Consider the following 19,353-nt stretch of genomic DNA (forward strand, 5'->3'; position numbering starts at 1 on the left):
TTAGAAAGAGTTAATAGGACTAAACAGGCCTATGGTTATCATCACCAGCTGGAGATCAAAATCTCCTTTTTTTATTTGCAGCAACACCAGTGAATGCAACATGAGCCTCTCTTTTTTGTGTAGGACCTACATTGTGTCTTTGTTCATCATAAACATGGAGTCATGAAGTGAAGAAACATCACATGATATTGTGATGACGTGACCACTCATGAGCACTACTCTGCTCTAATTGTTGAGCATATTATAGACCATACATGCCCATGCATACAAATAAGTATGTGCATAGGTATTTTTTTTCTAATTGTATGTCTTTGTCTGTGTGTGTATGAGTGTCTATGTGTGTACGTGCGTGTGTGTATACACAACTGTGTGTTCACCTTCCCCAAGGTCTGCGTAGTGGTGCTCCATCTGTGGCACTCAGGGGATTACAGCCAATCTGTCTGTCTGCTGCTCAAAGTGCTGACCGTCAGACCAGCACCAGATTAACACAGTGCTGGGATTGGGGAGGGGATGGAGGGTGGGGGCGTGGGTGGAGCATGAGTGAGGAGATATGGGGGATGGGTGGAAGAGAGTGGTGGATGGATGTTAAGGAATAGAGAGAGAGAGAGAGATGTGTATGTGTTGTGGGAAGGTGGGGCAGATGGGGGGTAGGGGGCAGGTTGAGAGGTCGACCCCAGATTAGTACACAACTGGTACAGTGTGTGTATGTGTGTGGTGTGCGTAGCGTGTGGCATGTGTTTGTCTTTGGGAAGGGAGGGGGGCTGATAGACATCGAGTGGAGAGGGACAGATGTATATGGTAGGTGGATGGATGGTGGTCGCATTTAACACAAAACTCTTCTTTCCTGTGTTGTAGGTACTTTCCAAGTTCTGAGGAAAACATAAAACAATACAAGCTTTTCAACAGCGGTGTCAACACTAATAACACATGGAAACGTTCGGGAGGGAAAAGTTAAAAGGCAATAAAGGTGTAATTGTACTTCAATTGAACAAGGGTTCAATATATGTCCAAAGTGTTGCTGCTGTATGCAGTTATATTGACAAAAAGTGATAGAAGATGTTATGTAAGGAATGAAAAAAGACAGCAAGAAGTTCAAGCACTGATATTCAGTTACAATGTAAGAAAATGGTGGCACAGTGGTGTAGCACTGTTGCCTCACAGCAAGAAGGTTCTGAATTTGAACCCTGGGGCCTTTCAGTGTGGAGTTTGCATGGTCTCTCTCCTTCCCTCCAGGTACTCTGACCTCCTCCCACAGTCCAAAGACATGCACATTAGGTTAACTGTGACTCTAAATTGCCTGTAGGTGTGAGTGTGAGCGTGAGCATGAATGGTTGTCTCTATATGTCAGACCCATGATAGACTGGCATCCTGTCCAGGATGTACTCCGCCCTCGCCCAGTGTCAGCTGGGATTGGCTCCAGCCCCCTCCTGACCCTGTACAGATAAGCATAGATGATGGATGGATGGATGGATGGATGGATGGATGGATGGATGGATGGATGTTACAAAATTGGTCAGACTCAAGGCCAGGGTCTGCTTGCAATGAGCAAGTTTGGACAAGGTGTCATCCAACAATGTATAATGGCAAATGTGTTTATAACCTGTTCTGGATAGCCGCACTTGAGGCAGGGCAGAAAGTCTGCTGTCAGAGAGAGACACGAGATGGTATGAATGGTACAACTAAGGATAATGGTGCACAGTTTGAGACAACCTTTCCTCAAAAGCAGCCATGCATACAGTTGTACACACGTAAAGGGATAGAAGTAGTTGTGTGAAGAATTAAATAAAGAGCTTGGGATAAATTCAAGCCCTGCTTTACTTTAAAGCATCTACATACTGACCACTTCCTGTGTGAAGTGTGCCCCCTTCAAAAAATTGTCAAGGGTTAGGGTGTGCTTGTAACAAACTAGCTCACGTGGAAAGTCTCAAGGAAAAACTGTTTAAATGTTTCCTGTGTAACAACACTAAAAGGTGGCAGAAAAACATACAACATTTGTGCCACCGCTCTAGGAAGGTCTTGATTTGAGATTGAAGGTCAACTCTGTCTACTTTGTTTAGTTTTTTTTAACATATAGACTTTTTCAGAAAGGTACCACAATAGTCTAACTCATGCCATCTTGATGCCACCCTGGGATATGATCCAACAAGACCAACTAGAACCCTATGTGAAGAATAAAGAGGCCTAAAGATCCAGACAGCCTTTTCCTGATGTAACCTCCATCAACACACCCTGTACTTGTCTCTAGGAGAACTAGATAGTTCTTAAAACTTGAGAGTAGGCTACCAAACAACACTGCATTTATAAACTGATTGTCAGTTGATTTGGGCTTGGTCTGTCAATTAAATGTAAGGGGCAGTGTTGACAGGAGATAACATCTGGAAGACCAGGAAATACACAAAGTGATACCTATGTTTAATGTTGCCACTAAAAAACTAGAATTACTGCCTCATAGTTGTATGCCTCCACCACTCAGACTATTTTCAGGTTCATATCCCTGTTTATCAAGAGTCATAGAATATTAACCATTTGTATAAAATTTTGTTATAATTGCTGTGTGAATTCTTGAGTTATGGCTTAAAATGTATTTTGTATGGTCACAGTGACGTTGACTTTTGACCACCAAAATCTAGTCGCTTCATCCTTGAGTCTAACTGAGTGTTTGTGCCAAATTTGAGGAGTTTCTGAGATATTGTCTTCACAAGGCCAAAATTGTATTTTGTGAGGTCACCGTGACCTTGACCTTTGACCATCAAAATCTAATCTAATCCTTGAGTCCAAGTGAATGTTTGTGCTAAATTTGAAGAAATTCCCTCACGGCGTTACTGAGATTTTGCATTAAGTGGGACAAATGTACGGATGGACAGATGCACGGATGAATGCATGGACAGACAAATGGACCAACAAGATGGACAGACAACGAAAAAACATAATGCCTTGGACCCTGGCTGTCACCTGCATGGAGGCATAAAAAGCTAAATCAATGGGTGACTAACATCAGCACTAACTAAACCGAGATTTAAACCCTCACCTGTCCCTGTGGAGTGAGGAGACACAGTCCACGGTCCACGGATGACGAGAAGGGGAAGAAGACGTGGGGGTGTTTTTCTGTGTGTGGTGGGGGTTGTAGTCATGTTGGGAGGGTAGGGGCCAGGGCAGGGGGGTGAGTGGGTTCAGACAAGATGAGTGCACCACTGAGATTATTGTATTGTACTAGTGCACAAAAGGGCATGGTGAGTGGGGGGGAGCATTGCTCCTGGGGATTAACCGTGTTTAGTCATTAGTACAACCTGGTAGTGAAGTAGCAACACAGCAGGGTTCAGTACAGCCACACACACTGATTAACAAGAAGTCTAGCTAGCGATGAAACGCTGATAATACATGGTGTTTTGTCAAGTATTTGTACAATATATTACATGTGTATTTGTCAGATAATGATGACAGCTGTCAGACACAATTGTACAGTTCTGTAAGGTGAGAAAACCAAAACAACAAGCCTAAAGTTGCAAAATGCCACATAACCACAAGTGACTTGACATAAATCCAGTAGAAGTTTTTTTTAAAACAGGTTTGTTGTTACTATATAACCACTGTTAGCATTAACCCTATAATGCCAAATGCATCAAATTTGATACAAGCATTTCTGAGAACTATTGCATCGACTTATGGTAAAAACTTCACTCAAAACCCTCTTGTATACAATCTGATACTTGTCTTCCAACCCCTGGTGGATACCTTGATCACTACAACAATTCAAACACAATACATCCAAGTTGGCCACCTTCAGATAGTTCCCAATTCACTGGATCAAGGTAAAGAAAATTGCGATTTTTACGATTTTCCAGTGACATTTTCTTTGAAATTTTTTGTAATATTCTAACACAAACACTTAATCTGTTGAATCAAGTTATAATTACATATTTTTTTGCATTTTAGTAGGTAGTAAAATCGTGTATGAAATTTGGAAAAACCTATATGCAAATAATTTTTTGTAATTTTTTTTTTTCAAATTTTGTGAGAGGGCCAAATAAAGGTTCCAGATTCAAGAAATCAGAATTTTCTGTCCATTATTTCTGGGGTCAGGCATTACAGGGTTAATAGCTGTTTACTTAGAGGAAATTTTGTGAGTTTAGCATCAAACTTCATTCCTTTACTCACCGAGAGCTGTCTCCAGCAACCCTCTTGTTTTGCTTCTATTTCTATCTCTGTTTTTCTTTGTGCTGAAGTTAGCATGCTAACCAGCTAGCTGTGGCTGTGAAATAGCATACACAGCAAACAAGCTAGCTAGCCACTGTGCTACAATAATCTAAAGTCTAAACAGAATAAAAAGACTTAGTCTAGTTGCCTATATGGCAGAATGGTCAATGTGCAAAATTGAGGGCGTACATGAAAACTGCTTTGGAGCCGCTGTAAGCAACAGCGTTCAATGGAAAGTAGCTAGAGCCTGGAAAAGTCACTAAATATCACTAGATGATATATTATGCTAATTAACATATTACATCATCCCGTCCTGCCCTCTGGTGGCTTCTCTCCTACTCTCTGTGCTCACATATATAATATTTTTATACAGCTGATTACCCAATAAAACTGTTCTCATTACATATTTTTCTGTTTTTGTCGTCAGACAATGGAACAAGCATGAAATAGTGATGGAAATGCAGCCCATCAAGACTTCATGTTAACCAACAGTCAATACAGAGCCATTTCCACGCTGTTGCTCTGCACTGCTAAATTTGTGATTCTATACCAGTGATGCCATCTGACAAAATGACCAAACACATTAATTATGTGATTTTGGCTATATTTACTTGGAAAATTATCTCTTAGAAAAAGCATAAGAAGGAACAGAATATAGGTCACTAAAGGGATCTGAAAATGAAACTTGTGGATAACTTCATCACTCAGTCACTTATTAATGGACATTTGGGGACACACCACAATCAAGTAATGGCCAGCTGCCTACCAACATGCAGTGTTCCCATTCATGGGAGACAAAATAATCTAAGGTCTGTATTCCTGTATTTTAATAGTGTCAAACACAATTTACAAATGACCAGTGATCCGCCAATGATCACAAAACATATATTTTGAGGGGAGAGGGACTTAAAGCGTGTCTGTAAGAGCATCATTGGACCTATAATTCATTTCACCTCACTCCAAACCTCAGTCTTTCTTGCTGTTCATGACTGCAAATCGTACCAGAGTGTGTCCCGATGTGTGGGTGTGCTGGCCTGTGTCTCTCAGGCCATGTGCCACTCCAGTCACACTGCTACCAGAAACAAGAGGGGAGGGAGAGCAGAACATACACAAGTCTGTCTGGACACACACACACACACACACACACACACACACACACACACACACACACACACACACACACACACAGACGGTCACTGTACGTAGTTGTCTGTCTGCAGCTCCTCCTATTGACCACTTTTTGCATTACATGACACACATGGTATTGGCAGCAATAACACGTGAATATTTTGCCATTTTTGCCAAAATATCCAGTTTTTAAAAAAGGTTAATCATAGTATATAATAAAACAAAATAAGACATTCCCCACTATATAAACAAAACGAGGGAAGGATGTGAATTTATACTATGTTTTTTACTTTTAATGAGATTTTATGGACAATAATTTATATCACTTGAAACAAGTTATTAAACAATCATCATTAAGTTTTTTTTTTTTTAAATATGCATAATTATGAGATATTATCTTATGTTATATATCCAGACTTATAAGCCTATTAAGTCAAATTGGTGAAAAATAATGTTCTAATAATTTTTAGAGACCTAAATAGGCTTTTTGGAAATTAATATCTAAATATCAAGGTTTCATGATATTTAGACAAACATCCACAAGGACAGTGTGTTAACAGTAAGATAAGCAAATTATGCAAGACCTGAAACATATTCCAGCTTTGATGATCTACAACAAAGGTATAGAGATGAATATATTGTATTCATTCATATATTTATATAGTCACAGTAAATATTTGTGTGAGTGTGAGGTTGCCTACCAGTCACAAACAGGCTGGCTGATGTGTTTGTTGTTGGCAGGATGCAGAAAAACTGGCATGTAAATAGCCACTGAGTAACAGAGATGAAACAAACATGTTGACTTGTTGTTTCCAGAAAGAGTGTGTGTGTGTGTGTGTGTGTGTGTGTGTGTGTGTGTGTGTGTGTGTGTGTGTGTGCGTGTGTGTGTGTGTGTGCGAGTTAGTGAGTGCATCAGTGTGTGTCTGACTAATATTTTGTAACTTTGTGGAGGCACCCCGCCCTCAACACCCCGACCCCATCAGTTTGTGATTGGTCTGTGGCTCGACCATCAGGGATTAGACCATGTTTCCCCACTTTATGTCCCCTGTTCCTCTCTCTCTCCCTCTCTCTCTATCTCCTTCTCTCCTCTCTCGCTCTTCTCTTTCCTATTTCTCTTTCTCCCCACATCACATGATCCGTTACATCACGGGATTGAGGTCAGAGCTGGATTAGGGCGAGCGAGCGAGAGAGGCAACGCTGGAATTACTGAAAGTGAGGGAGGAGAAGTGTGTGTGCGTGTGTGTGTGTGTGTGTGTGTGTATGTGTGTGTTCAGATGGGCTGCAGATAAAGAGAGGAAGAGAATGAGAGGAAAGAAAAGAGAGATGGGAGAGAATGACAGACTGAAACAAAGAAAGAGGAGGACGCAGAGGAAAGCAGAGAGGGGGATGAAGACATACTGGGGTTTACACTAAAAGCAGAGCAGGATTGAACAATGAAAATGTCCCGGTGCCATGTCTGATTATCTAAATGCAGTAAAATGCGTTGACAAAGTGGAGCTCTTTAAGGATAAAACATTTGTGAAGTAATTTTCCAGAAGATGAAAGCTGTATTCACCATGGAGTAAGTCAGATAAAAAAAACAGCAGGGGGGCATAAATGTAGCGGAGTGATGAGGGCAAAGGTCAAATGCTCAAGCAGGAACTGACAGACCCTGTCACCAATCATTCAGAGGAAAAGAGTACTAAAATTTCTAATTTAGTTTCTTTACTGCGATGTAGGCTTAATGTAGATTTTAATTTTTCTCTTTTTTGCTGGAACACAACAGCAAGTTCAGCCCTAAAAACATGGATGCCACTGACTGACTGAGAGATGGAGTTACGCCATTGGTCGGTCGGCCGAGTGTTGGGGTTTTCCTATTGGTTCTTGCTCTTATAAAAAGCTTTGGTGTGAACAAGCAGTGTTGTCAAATTCGTGCCTATGCCGCTAGATTACCCAACTACTACTAGTGACAAATTTAGTGCTCATAAGGAAGATAAATTAATTTAACACATGTCAACATACGCCTTAAGTAAAATCACAACAAATGAATTCAACCAAGATTCCAACAATAAAATTTAAACAATAAATGTGATAAATTAAATGTCCTGTTGATGGTTCCGCTCCAACTAGAGAGACACCTACCTTGTAGTGCATGATTATATTGTATTCCTGTCCTTTAATATATATTTATTCAACTCTGTCCAGGTGGTGTTCCAAACAATGCCATAATAAAAAAAAAAACAACAGGAAAAATTATTATTAATTCACTTTGTTTCACCAATGAGCTAAATCAGGGGTTCCCAGCCTTACTGACCTCTCATCACTGGGTGTAACCTGTTTCAACCAAAGAGTGATCCTAAAGAAATGGGCCCGTGATTGTGTGGTGGATTTTTTTGTTTGTTTGTTTGTTTATTTGTTTGTGGTTTCTATCTGTTTGTTCATTTCATGGCTCCTCAGATTTATCTCTCAACTACTTGTTCCAGGTTGGGAATCACTGATCTACTGTATAGACAGACACATCTCTTCTTTTACATCCCTCCAGTCTCTGCGTATTCACAACCTTTTCAGTGACCATCTCATTCCTGTGTCTTTTGTGTAGGGTTGCATATTGTGGGTTAGTTTTTTTTGTTGTTGTTGTTGTTTTTTTGACGGTTCATCATTTCAAAGTGATATAGTTTACTTTTATAGTCAGTTTAACACAAAGTGCATAACCAACAAGTCCATATCATTATCCGGCATGTGTGTATAATATCTGACACTAGTAAATTACAGTTCAGTGTTATTGTCCAGGTAAACACTTCACATTTAGGAATCCTAAATTGACCCCGCACTGACAGGGCAGAGATCAGGTTGAACCTGTGAAAGCTAGACTACAGATTAGATGACATCACACTGGCATGAAACTGGAATTGGGTGCCTTGCCTTGTCCTGGGGTTCCTCCGGCCTGCTGTCCAACCAAGGTCATGTAAGTCAATCACACAAGAATGGAAATGTACTCTTTTCATTGAAAAGTGTGCATCCCTCACCTTGGGTATTGTTTTACTGGGAAACCGTGGTGAGTAGCATCATTTTATAAATTAGAGTTTCATGTATCTGAACTAGTTGTACATGCTGATGTTTGCTGGACTTCATCTGTGTTGTGTCTTTTTTTCCCTATTTTTATTTGCAAGAGATCAAAGTTTAATTAACAATGCTTTATGTCCCATGATGCACTGGGCCTGTGAGAGCATCTGTCACAAAGGGAACATTGGAACCAATTTGTCATCTGGAGAGGGAGAAGGCTTTAATCCTGCCGATGAAAATAGAAATGTCCAGACAGAGATGGACGTAAAAGTGGAGAGATGACGAGAGAGTGACAGCCTGGAGAAGAAGAAGAGGAGGAAGAAGAGGAGGACGAGAAGGAGGAGGAAGAGGGAGACAGTAATCCTGTCTAATTCACTTAGTGTTGCGCTGAGGGAGCAGGACACTAAGAGGATTTGGGACATTCTCTAAATTAGATCAGCAAGAATAACAAACTGCAAGGAGAAGTGGAGTGGAGGGAATGAGGGGGCACACAGGGAGAGGTGGCATGGAGGAAGGGGCAGATGAGAGAGGGTGACATGAAGGAGGGAAAGACAGGAGTGTGTGTGGAGAAGCTGGAAAGGTTAGATCCATCAAGAAAAAACGGAATGAGCCCGCTGATGGGAGGTTTAAGAAAGAAAAAGTTTTGTTGCCATTTTGATGAGCCTGCTTTGCAGCGCCTATTTACAGTAGGCAAGTTTCCTGTGAGCAAGGCATTCAATCCCTAACATTTCCAAAGGCAATCAAAGGAAAATGAGAGAGAAGCACGGAAGTGTCCATCCATGCACACATATTAAAGAGTTGCCACCTGTTGCCTAATGCACCTGAGAAATCTGTCTCAGTGTCCCAGATCATGTTTATGTTGGATAACTCCTGCCCCAAACACCAAGCCACTCCCATAATCCTGACAACTGTCTTGGTCCAACATATCATTAATCTGCAGCTCTAAACTCAGACTTTTACTATTAGTGATATTAACTAGGTGTTAAGTTGTAATCTGCAGTAAAGCCCTTAGCAGAATGTATGCTGAGGTTGACAGTGGCTGGTTGATCCATTCATACTGTAATACTGATCCTGTTACCACTACTAGCTGCAGATCAATCTCACCTACTTACACTTCACTACTGTGTGATTTAACAGCATTACCGCAAAACTACAAATCTTATTTAATGATTTATGCCAATGACTATGTTGTTTAATGAAAAAATCAATATGATGATTATTTTAAATTACCCATAAATGTATCGATAAGCCAGATTCAAAACAGTTTTGATGAGGATCTTTATTATAGGCTACTGGTTATACTGTGTTCAGTCTGGACTTAATAAAAGACCGCTGATAATTGTCTTTTATTATTATGATAATTGACTATATCTTAAAGCAGTGGTTCTCAAAGTGGGGTCCAGGAACTCCCAGGGGTCCTTGAGGAGGTTCCTAGCAAAAAGGTGAACACAATGACAGAATGTATGGCTATTTTGGTCACATGTTTTAATCACTCTCTCTATGAAACATCTAAAAGCAAAAATGTTATCAGATCAGGGTCCGTGGTCTAATTTGTGTCAGTTTAGGGTCCTTCACATGAAAAAGTAATTCAAACACAGCCAATTATGTATTGCATTAGTGTAGAATGGTTTGTTGTGAAATGGCTTTTCCATTACTATACTGTACTGATCTCCATGGCTATTTACTGGCGGTTGACATAATATCCCTTATTTGATTTTTAGAAAAAAGACAAAAAAGAAAGAAAACTCTGCCATTCTCAAAAAATGTTGGACAGATGTGTTATTGATACTATTTAGTAGCAATATTTATCTTTCATAATATAAACAGTAGCTTTAGTTTATCAGCTTAACTGTCTGCAGGAAAAATGTCATACACATAACTCAACAACAACAACAAACAATGTGTCCAGTTTTAGACTTTTTCTACTGATGTGTAAAATTTTTATGCATTCCTGGCAACCTCTTTAATTTAAAAGCACAAACCATTGTCATTCTTCAGGAAGACATTATGAAGTACATTGTGATGTTTTGTCCATGCTTCTATTCAATTGCTTTTTTTATAATGTCCGTGTCTGGTGTCTTGACTCTTCAACTGTGTGCAAAATTATGCATTTCCTCACCCCGATCTGCTCATTTCAATAAAGTTGTTTTAAAAAATTAATGAATCAGCTAGTGCTGTTTCAACCTGAGCCTCGAGGGTGTATACAATATCAATCAGACTTTTGCAACTTGATGCAAAAACTGCATTAACTTGGCCATCAACACTTCACATCATCTAAACACACACTACTCTGTGCCGAGCCCCACCTTTCTTAAAGATCACAGAAACAGCACTGGGTTGTGTTGTCACTTTGGTGTTGTGGCCACACACACAGCTGGAGGTCATGTAATTCCTTTAGTCTTACATAATATTTATGAACATGTGAAGCAGCCGTAAAACTCGGAAGAGCAATATAAACACTGTTTAACATAACAATATAAACCATAAATACAACATATATGTGTTTAAAAGTCACCAAATTGGTGTCAGCATTTCTGTTCCATTTTGCATGTGTGCGGCCTAATGTACATGTATGGGTCAACATGTGGTACCATCCTGGAACACTTATTGAGGTCTTTTAATACCTGATCTGAGTCATATATAAACACAACTAGACTGGCATTGCATTTTCAGCTACTGGTTTAACCTGGTCTGACTCTGTCTTGTTCCCACACAACAGTACAAAATGTTCCTCACTGAGTGATCTCACTTCATCTCTCTGAAACTATTTCATCACAGATTTCCTTTTTATTTTATTTCATTCTAACCCAAGTGTATAAATTTACTTATGTGTGTGCGAATCTGCATTAACAAATACATGTCTGCTGATTGTGAATGTATCCATGTCTGTGCCTCTACATATGTGTGTGTTTGAGCGTGTGCTGGGCGCATGTATGCTTGGTGGCGTTGGGATTAGGAATCGATTAAGAGGAAATTGGACTGCAAGCAGGCGGGAGGGGGGAGAAGGAAGGAAGGGAGGGAGTGAGGGAGGGCTGATGGGGAGGCCGGTCGGCTCTGGCAGCAGCAGCCTGTGGCATGATTACAGTGTGCCTCCAGAGCAGGCCAGCCACCAGCTTGTTTGTAGGGGATTAGAGAGAGGAAAGAAATGAATCATATTTCTAAGTCCTGAGTGTATCTGTGTCTGTGCTTCACAGTCCATATGTTGCTGCTGGAGGATTACAGAGACACACAGCCTGCAGAGCACATGAGGGGTCTATCTATCTATCTATCTATCTATCTATCTATCTATCTATCTATCTATCTATCTATCTATCTATCTATCTATCTATCTATCTATCTATCTATCTATCTGTCTGTCTGTCTGTCTGTGTGTCTGTCTGTCTGTCTGTCTGTCTGTCTGTCTGTCTATCTATCTATCTATCTGAGTCCCAGTTTATATCAGTGCCACCCAGAACCTCTTAAACTATAAAACTCAGTTGTCAAAGCAACAATGCAGCTTTTTTTACAAGTGTAAACTGTAGACAAACGACTGCGGGGTGCTGCACTTGGTTAATAAGCTTTTGGGCTGACCGGTGTTCTGCTGTGTCACCATGAGGCTGAGACCAGCTCTGTGTTCTCAGGCTAAATCTCAGTCAGAAGGCAGAGTCCCACTGTTACTGGGCAGCCTGAGGAGAAAAAGTGCAACAACCAGCCAGGACACGTGGCACAATGTCAGTACTGAATGTCTATCTGAGTGTGAAAGATGTGACCAGGTGCAAGATGTGCAGGTTCAGCTTCAACTCAAATGTGCACTGCAGCTCTTACTCTAAATTATGATAAAATGTTAGGTTCAAAGGTTATGATAAAAAAATTTTTTAAAAAACCTGGTGATGTCTTAGGAACGACCACAGAGGCAGTTTGAGTACTTTGGCAGGTGTCTATTTGTCTGTGGACAGATTTTGTCCCCACAGTAACGAAAAACTGTGCATAAAACCTTTCAGATGTGTGTTTCAGATCAGAGGCCAAGTTTGAAAATGGGTATAGTCCAAACAAGGGCCTTCCAGCCAGCAACTACTCAGTGTTCATTACTAAATTACTACCAGCTGCAACAGTGTGGCTGGTGTTGTTTCTTATGAATCTGTGTGTGTGTGTGTGTGTGTATGTGTCATCAAATGTGGTCCTGGGGATACCTACTGCAGCTGGAACTACGGCTGAACGATATGCAAAAGAAAAGAAAAGAAAAAAAAAATCATATTGCAATTATTTTGACAGATATTGTTATTGCGGTATGGGTCACTATAATTGAGGGAATACATTTTTGTATTTCACTTTCACTGAATTTTTTTTTTTTTAATGACGTTTTTTATGGGTCTGGAGAACATGATTTGTAGGTTGGGGCGTCTCCACAATGCTTCATTTATGGCACATTGTAACACATTCTACCTCCTTCAAAAAAATTGCAGCTTGTGCAATTTGGATATTGCACTTGGCCATATTGTGATTTCAATAATATTTTAATTTACTGTGTATCCCTAGCTGGAACTACCACAGAGGTGGTTTTGAGTACTATGACAGGTGTATCAAGTGTCATTCTCTGGACAAGTGTGTGGTTGAGATCAAGGTGAAGGCCAAATGTGAAAATGAGTGTGGTCAAACTCATGAGTACTGAGCACTCATGTGATAATGTAGTAATAACTTCTGAGTATTCACTGAGTACCAAGTTGGAACGTCAACATGTTGATGGTCGCTTTGATGGATGTGATTCCATCACAAGATGGTCTCTAGTTGTGGTCTGTCTTATCTTTATATGTTTATAATCTGAATATTTGCTGGAGGATATCTAATATGAAAGTCAAATTAATTCAATTCAAATGTCAGCTCCAAACATTTTCATTCAAGCCAGTTCACTTCATACCAGTTCAGTTTTTTCCATCAGCTGCAGTTTCACAGCCACATTAGTTACAGACTTTACTCAAAAACACAACTCAACAATGACCATTCATTTTCTTCTCATAGTTGTTTGTTTTTTTATGTTTCTTGTCATAGGTGTATTTTATTGTATTGTGTCATTGAGATCAAAGGTCCACAGCCTTGTTTTAAGATATCACGCACCCTTAAAACACCATGCAGCTAATAGGATGCCTAAAACCTTTCATGCACTGCACTTTTCACAACCCCCATGGAGCTGACCCTCGGTGGCAGGAACACACAGAAACATTCAGCAATCCAAAAATAATCTGCGCGTCTCTCCTACTTCAGTTTGGGGCTGGTGGAGTGGTACCCTGTATTATGGTTAGTTCTAATCTGTTTTCTGTCCTCTCTGCCCTGCTCCCTCTCATCTCTGCCTTATACCCACTCAACCTCTTGTATGGATTAGTGGAACACTCCCAGAAATGGATTCCTGGCCTCCTCTCCGTGGATGTCTGACACTCACTTTTTCCCCCTAGTTCAGCCCTGAAGGGCAGAGGTATAGAAGCTCAGATCCAGTGACTTACAGAACACAATAACCACAGAGTTTTAATGAAGTAGTTTAATGTCTCAGAAACATCATAGCTATCTAGCATGGTAGTGGTGAGACTGGTCAAACACAGGAGACAAATGAAATATACAAAATAATTCATGTCAGAAAAATAAGCAGAGAAGATTATAGCAATGCAAAAGATAAAAGTACAGTAAATGATTAAGAAGCATAAACAGCATTGTATCCTATTACTGCTACTTTTGTTGGATAAACCCCTGAGTTTGAAAAAAAAGAAAAACAGAAGAAGCAGAAACCAGAAAAATATAAACAGAAAAAAATAGAAAGTTGGCAGTTTTCTATAGAGTAAGAAAGAGATATTCTGTTGGGTGGAGCGCCTGTGTAACAACACACTGCTGATACCAGACATGATTGCATTTTCAAGTTTTAATATTTACAAAATAACAACAAAAAGAATATTAGCAATGTCCATGTCAGCTGGAGACATAATATTAAAGATGATAGTAATAATACTGATAATAATATCAACTTCAAAACAAATTACCACAATTTTAACTTCAACGAATTCACAATTTTTTTAAAGAAACATTATATTGTTTAAGTCTAATACAAAAAAAAATCAAACAATACATCAAACACATAAAGTGGTACCCATCAAATGTTTACAGGTTGGAGGTGAGAGAGGCACCAAACTCCCAGTGCAAAGGGGGGCTGCATAGCAGCCCAGTCCCTTCCCTTTCTCTGGCACAGCCTTCTCTCCCATCAAACACCTCAATGGAGCAGTTCAAAAAAAGCAACAAAAAAAAAATTATGACAAAGTCGTTTGTAGATTCAAGAACTGCTTCAACAATCCTCTAACCTCATGCAAACACTGTGAGATGGAGTGGGTGGGCAAGGGAGGGGTACTCGGCTGCCAAGAACCACAATGTGACCATTGTTGCCCAAATTGTCTGGAAGTGATCCTATTAAACCAACAAAGAACAAGCCATTCTGCTCAACGATTACAACCATGCTCAAAGGCAACAGGTTTGTACTGCAGTCACTTAAGTGACCAGTTCTACCCCCTCCGCTTGTATTACACACAGGCTGCAGAGGGTCAGCATCATACAAGGCTACTGGGAATTATGAGCTTCTATCTGCGCTAACATGGTACTGAATTAGTGGCCACCCTGTAAAGACACCTCTGTTAGATATCTGCATGAGTTAGTTGAGTTGTTTGGCTCAAAGCTTTTTGAGTCAGCTTGGTGATGAAAAGCAGCTTTAGAAAAGAAAAACACCACAGAAAATACAAGAGAAAGTCTAGGAAGAAGAAATAAACAGAAGCTTGTGCTCATGCATTAAACTTGTAGGTAACTGAAAATAAGCTCAGCTTCAAATTTGGTCCAAGTCAAGGCTGGTCAAACAATTTCCTCTATTAATCAGACCAAAAACAAAAAAAATATAGATAAACCAAAGCTATGCAGTCATCAATGAAAAGGATGCATTCTGCATGTGACAGGTGGTCTCCTTTGTTTTGCATGTTCACTTTAAGCCTCTTGTCATCAGTAATATTTATACTGTGTTGTAGCAGTGATTTCAACCATCTAATTCACTGATCTGGAGAATTGAAGCTGCTGTTCTTTAATTAATTAGATTTTATTGTACAGATATTTTAATCTTGTGCCATTTCTTGATTTCAAGGCTGATTTCTATGCTGTTGAACTTAAAAACAATCACCAAACCAAGCATCAACAGATTAGTTTACTTCCACTTATATATTTCTGAAACAGCAAAAATGAAGAGATTGTTTCAGCTGATTAGTTCTTCAACTGATATGATTAACTGATTTCTGTGTCCCAAGTTCTCTTCCTTCTTCTAAAACACACCAAAAGCAATCTTGTGTCATTCACTCCACTCCGATTTTGATTTCTCACTTTTTCCCCTATCCCCTTCCCTCCCCACATCCCACTTCCTGTTATTTACAAGACCTGGAACTTCCAGGAGTTCTGGTCTTTGTAGTCTAGACAGTCAGTGGCATTGAAATTGAGCTTCCAGGCAGCTTGGTCCTTGTAGTCTAGACAGTCGACAGCTCCGAAGCCCAGCGAGGCAGCTGTGTAGCCCTGTGAGGACAGTGAGGCTGGGGACTGGCTGAGGGGCCCACCCATCGAGGAGGCTGTGATGGGGCTCAGGGCTCCTCCGGTGCCTGACAGCTGCGGGTGCATGGGTGACAGGTAGGAGCTACAGTCCAGGCCGGTGAAGTAGGAGGAGGAGCCTGCGTAGCTCTGGCTGTATGCTGGGGCCTGGGTGTAGGTCATGGGGTAGGCGGTGGTGCGCTGCATGCAGGGGGTGGTGGAGGCAGACAGGGGGTCTGGCAGCGGAGAGATAGAGGCTGGGCTCCAGATGGACACCGTAGCGCTGGCTGAGCTGGAGCTCGGGGTGATGGCGGTGCCTGGAGGTGGGGGTGGTGGGCTGTAGGGTCCATTGGTGGGGTTGGCACTGGCTTCAGTGTTGGCCTCACGAGCAGGGGACGCCTTCTTCTTAGGGGGCCGTGGTTTGGACTGGCCTGTGCTCTGCTGCTGCTGCTGGCGGCACTTGGCACGACGGTTCTTGAACCAGACCTGAAGGACGGAGTAGAGGTGATTATAAAACCAGTATTTCAGAAAATAGATGGTTGCAGCTATTGTGAGGAGACCTGTTATTTCTCTCTCTCTCTCTCTCTCTCTCTCACACACACACACACACACACACACACACACACACACACACACACACACACACACACACACACACACTCACAAACGTTTCTTTCTTTCATTGTGACAGCAGCACTCTGAAGTTTTACATCAAAACACCCCAATGCAATATCATATTATAACCCTAAAATAATCATCAGTATACTGAGGTGTGTTACCTGGACTCTGGACTCGGGCAGGTTGATCTTGAGGGCCACCTCCTCCCTCATGAAGATGTCTGGGTACCGGGTTTTGGCAAAAAGAGCCTCCAAGATATCCAGCTGTGCCCGTGTGAAGGTGGTGCGCTCCCGACGCTGTTTACGCGGGGTACCTACAAGAAAAAAATGAAATAAATACAAGTTATTATTATACCTTCGTTGTTTTTATGATGTTGATATTTAAAAAATGAACTTTCAATTCTTCAAATTTTAACAAGAATTTAACAAACCGATATATTGGAAACAGTGCGCTTACTAGGCTATTAAAATACCCCAATACATTATTTATGTGTTTTAAAAAAGTATAATAAAATTTCAATGGGTGCCTGTGAACTAAGGAAATTATTTTAGTTCAGTCACGCAGCACAAATAATAAAACACAACCTTTGTTTCTCCTTTACTTATCCGCTGTTCTACACTTTATGAACTGACTATGGATTTACAGATATTATTCTACCGAACATGTCTTGCAAAATAACGTTTTGTACAGTTTAGTCGATACAAGACAAAATGTTCAGTTGAGTCCAAGAATGTCTTGATGATTGATGCGTTTTATTGGATCGAATAAAATCATAAAAACATGCTGGTTTTACTTTTCATAAATGAAACTGTTTGAATCGAAATTTACAGCGAAAAAAAAAAAAGAAACGAAAATTTCCTCCATGTCAAAGATCCACAATTTAGATTAAAAATCGAAGTCTTAAAACTTGCTCGATTCAAAGTGTAATCTGCAACAAGAAGGCCCAGCTCTGCAACACGCCTTCTGTCATCGGTGCCAAACCTCGGCATCGTCTCATTCAAACTCTCCTCTCAAGGATGACAGATGCGGATCAGGTCATGTATCCCAACCACACAATATAAGAAGTGGTCTATTCATTCATGACTTAACATTATGGCACAAAATAAAATACAATGAGCATCCTTTTGTAAATAGGTTATAGGATGAGAGCAACAGATTGGAGCCTGTTTTGATGTTAAGTCTGTGTGAGAACAGGCTGCGTTTCCATTCACACACGGTTTTTTATTGTTTTTTTGACTCTGTAATCCGCTGAACTCATAGGTCAAGTGAACACATGTTATGATGGCTGAAGAATCAGAGACTTCTATTCATGCACATAAAGCACAACCTTAACGCTTAATAAAAAAAAAATGCATTCAAGTGAACTGTTCTTTTTTTTTTTTACTGACCATTTTATGCAAAATATTTTCTTTCTTCCTTCAGATTCAGCATTTCAAAACAAGCGTTTTCACTTCAAACAACGATGAAGCGACAGCTTTAAATACATTAAAAACCCACAGTTGGAAGTCAAAGGATTGTACTTACTGGGATACCCAACGGCGGCGGAGTGGAGCAGATCCATGCCCGGGCCGGACAGCGTTAACCCGTTCACGGCGTAATGGGGTTGCTTAATGTAGGACATCATGCCTCCTGCCGGTTTTAAAACACTCCCTCACTCCCTCACTCTCTCTCTCCTTCTCTCTGACCGGGGGCCGGGTCTCCTAGCTAGTCTCCAGGGGGTGTCTCTCTCTCTCTCTCTTTCTCTCTCTCTCTCGTTTTTTCCTGTCACTCCCTCCCTCCCTGTTTATCTTTTACCCAGAGTTGTTTGTCACTTTGTTGTTGTTTTTTTTTTATTTTTCTCAGCTGGCCTTCTCCTTAAACTACTCTGACTTAGTGCCGTAGAGCCAGGTAGCTGTGGTTCTAACTTTGACACCTGTTTTCACCTGATGGGTACAAACACAGCAGCTTTAGGAAGCCGGTGTATATTCTATGCTTCCTTTATGTAAATTAGAGCGATAACAACTGCTCAAATCAACCAAAAACTATGAAAGAAGACGCCTCATCAAAAAAAACCCAAAAAAACTAAACAAGGTTCGTTCTGCGATACAGTTCCTCCAACCAAGTCGTGCGTAATTGCCGTGCGCACCGACGTCGCCAGGTGAAATGTGCCAAAAAAACAGCAGGTCCAAAACAGTTCGGCCGTCTGCGGTCTGATGGGTGCTGAAAGGAGTAGGGGCCCCTGACGGTCCCTGGAACCTGAGGTGAGGATGTGGATCTGCAGGGTGGACAAGTGAGGCGAGCAAGAAGAGACTGGCTAATTAGAAGTAACTTCTTACCCAAGTAGACACCCAGAGCCCTCCCTCCTTCTCCCCCTCTCTCCCTCCCTCCCCCTCCCTCTCTCTCTCTCTCTCTCTCTCATGAGGGCGCGCTTACCCAAACGCGCGGGCACAAATAGCTTACTGAGGTTATGTATTCATGGCCACATATGATGTACTAAAGATGATAATTTAGCAAAGAATCTGCTTATTACAGAGTCTCAAGATTTAGTTTATGTGTCTCTTATTTTTGAATTTGAAAAGTTTTAGACCATGACCCATTCAACTTCTGGTTGTAGCAGCAACAGACACTTGTTGGTAGGCCACTTATTATTAATAAAGATTCATTGTGGAAACGTAATGATTTTTAAAAGGAAGAAATCAAGGCAGGATTAAAGTTTGTTTTGATTCATAAAGACACTTAGAAAGTTTACCTCACATAAATATGCTGAATGATAATTGTATGAGTTGTGTCCTGGTTCCTGGGTTTAAGAGAAGCCAAATAACC

The 19,353-nt window shown here is 40.8% G+C and overlaps 1 protein-coding gene across 1 annotated transcript; it reads right to left on the minus strand.

The window, feature by feature from the left end:
- Positions 1-13,855: 13,855 nt before the first annotated feature.
- On the minus strand, positions 13,856-18,842 carry LOC139632228 (homeobox protein otx5-like). The gene is made up of 3 exons (XM_071497049.1): positions 18,076-18,842; positions 16,713-16,864; positions 13,856-16,419 (listed from the first exon to the last, which is right to left on the minus strand). Exons 1-3 carry the CDS (start codon positions 18,173-18,175, stop codon positions 15,781-15,783), a joined length of 891 nt encoding a protein of 296 aa, XP_071353150.1. The 5' UTR covers positions 18,176-18,842; the 3' UTR covers positions 13,856-15,780.
- Between the last annotated feature and the right edge of the window lie 511 nt (positions 18,843-19,353).

The sequence above is a fragment of the Trachinotus anak genome, unplaced genomic scaffold (genome assembly GCF_046630095.1).
Source record: "Trachinotus anak isolate AG129_WGS33_773 ecotype Australia unplaced genomic scaffold, CSIRO_AGI_Tana_v1 ptg000014l, whole genome shotgun sequence".
In the NCBI taxonomy this organism is placed as follows: Eukaryota; Metazoa; Chordata; class Actinopteri; order Carangiformes; family Carangidae; genus Trachinotus; species Trachinotus anak.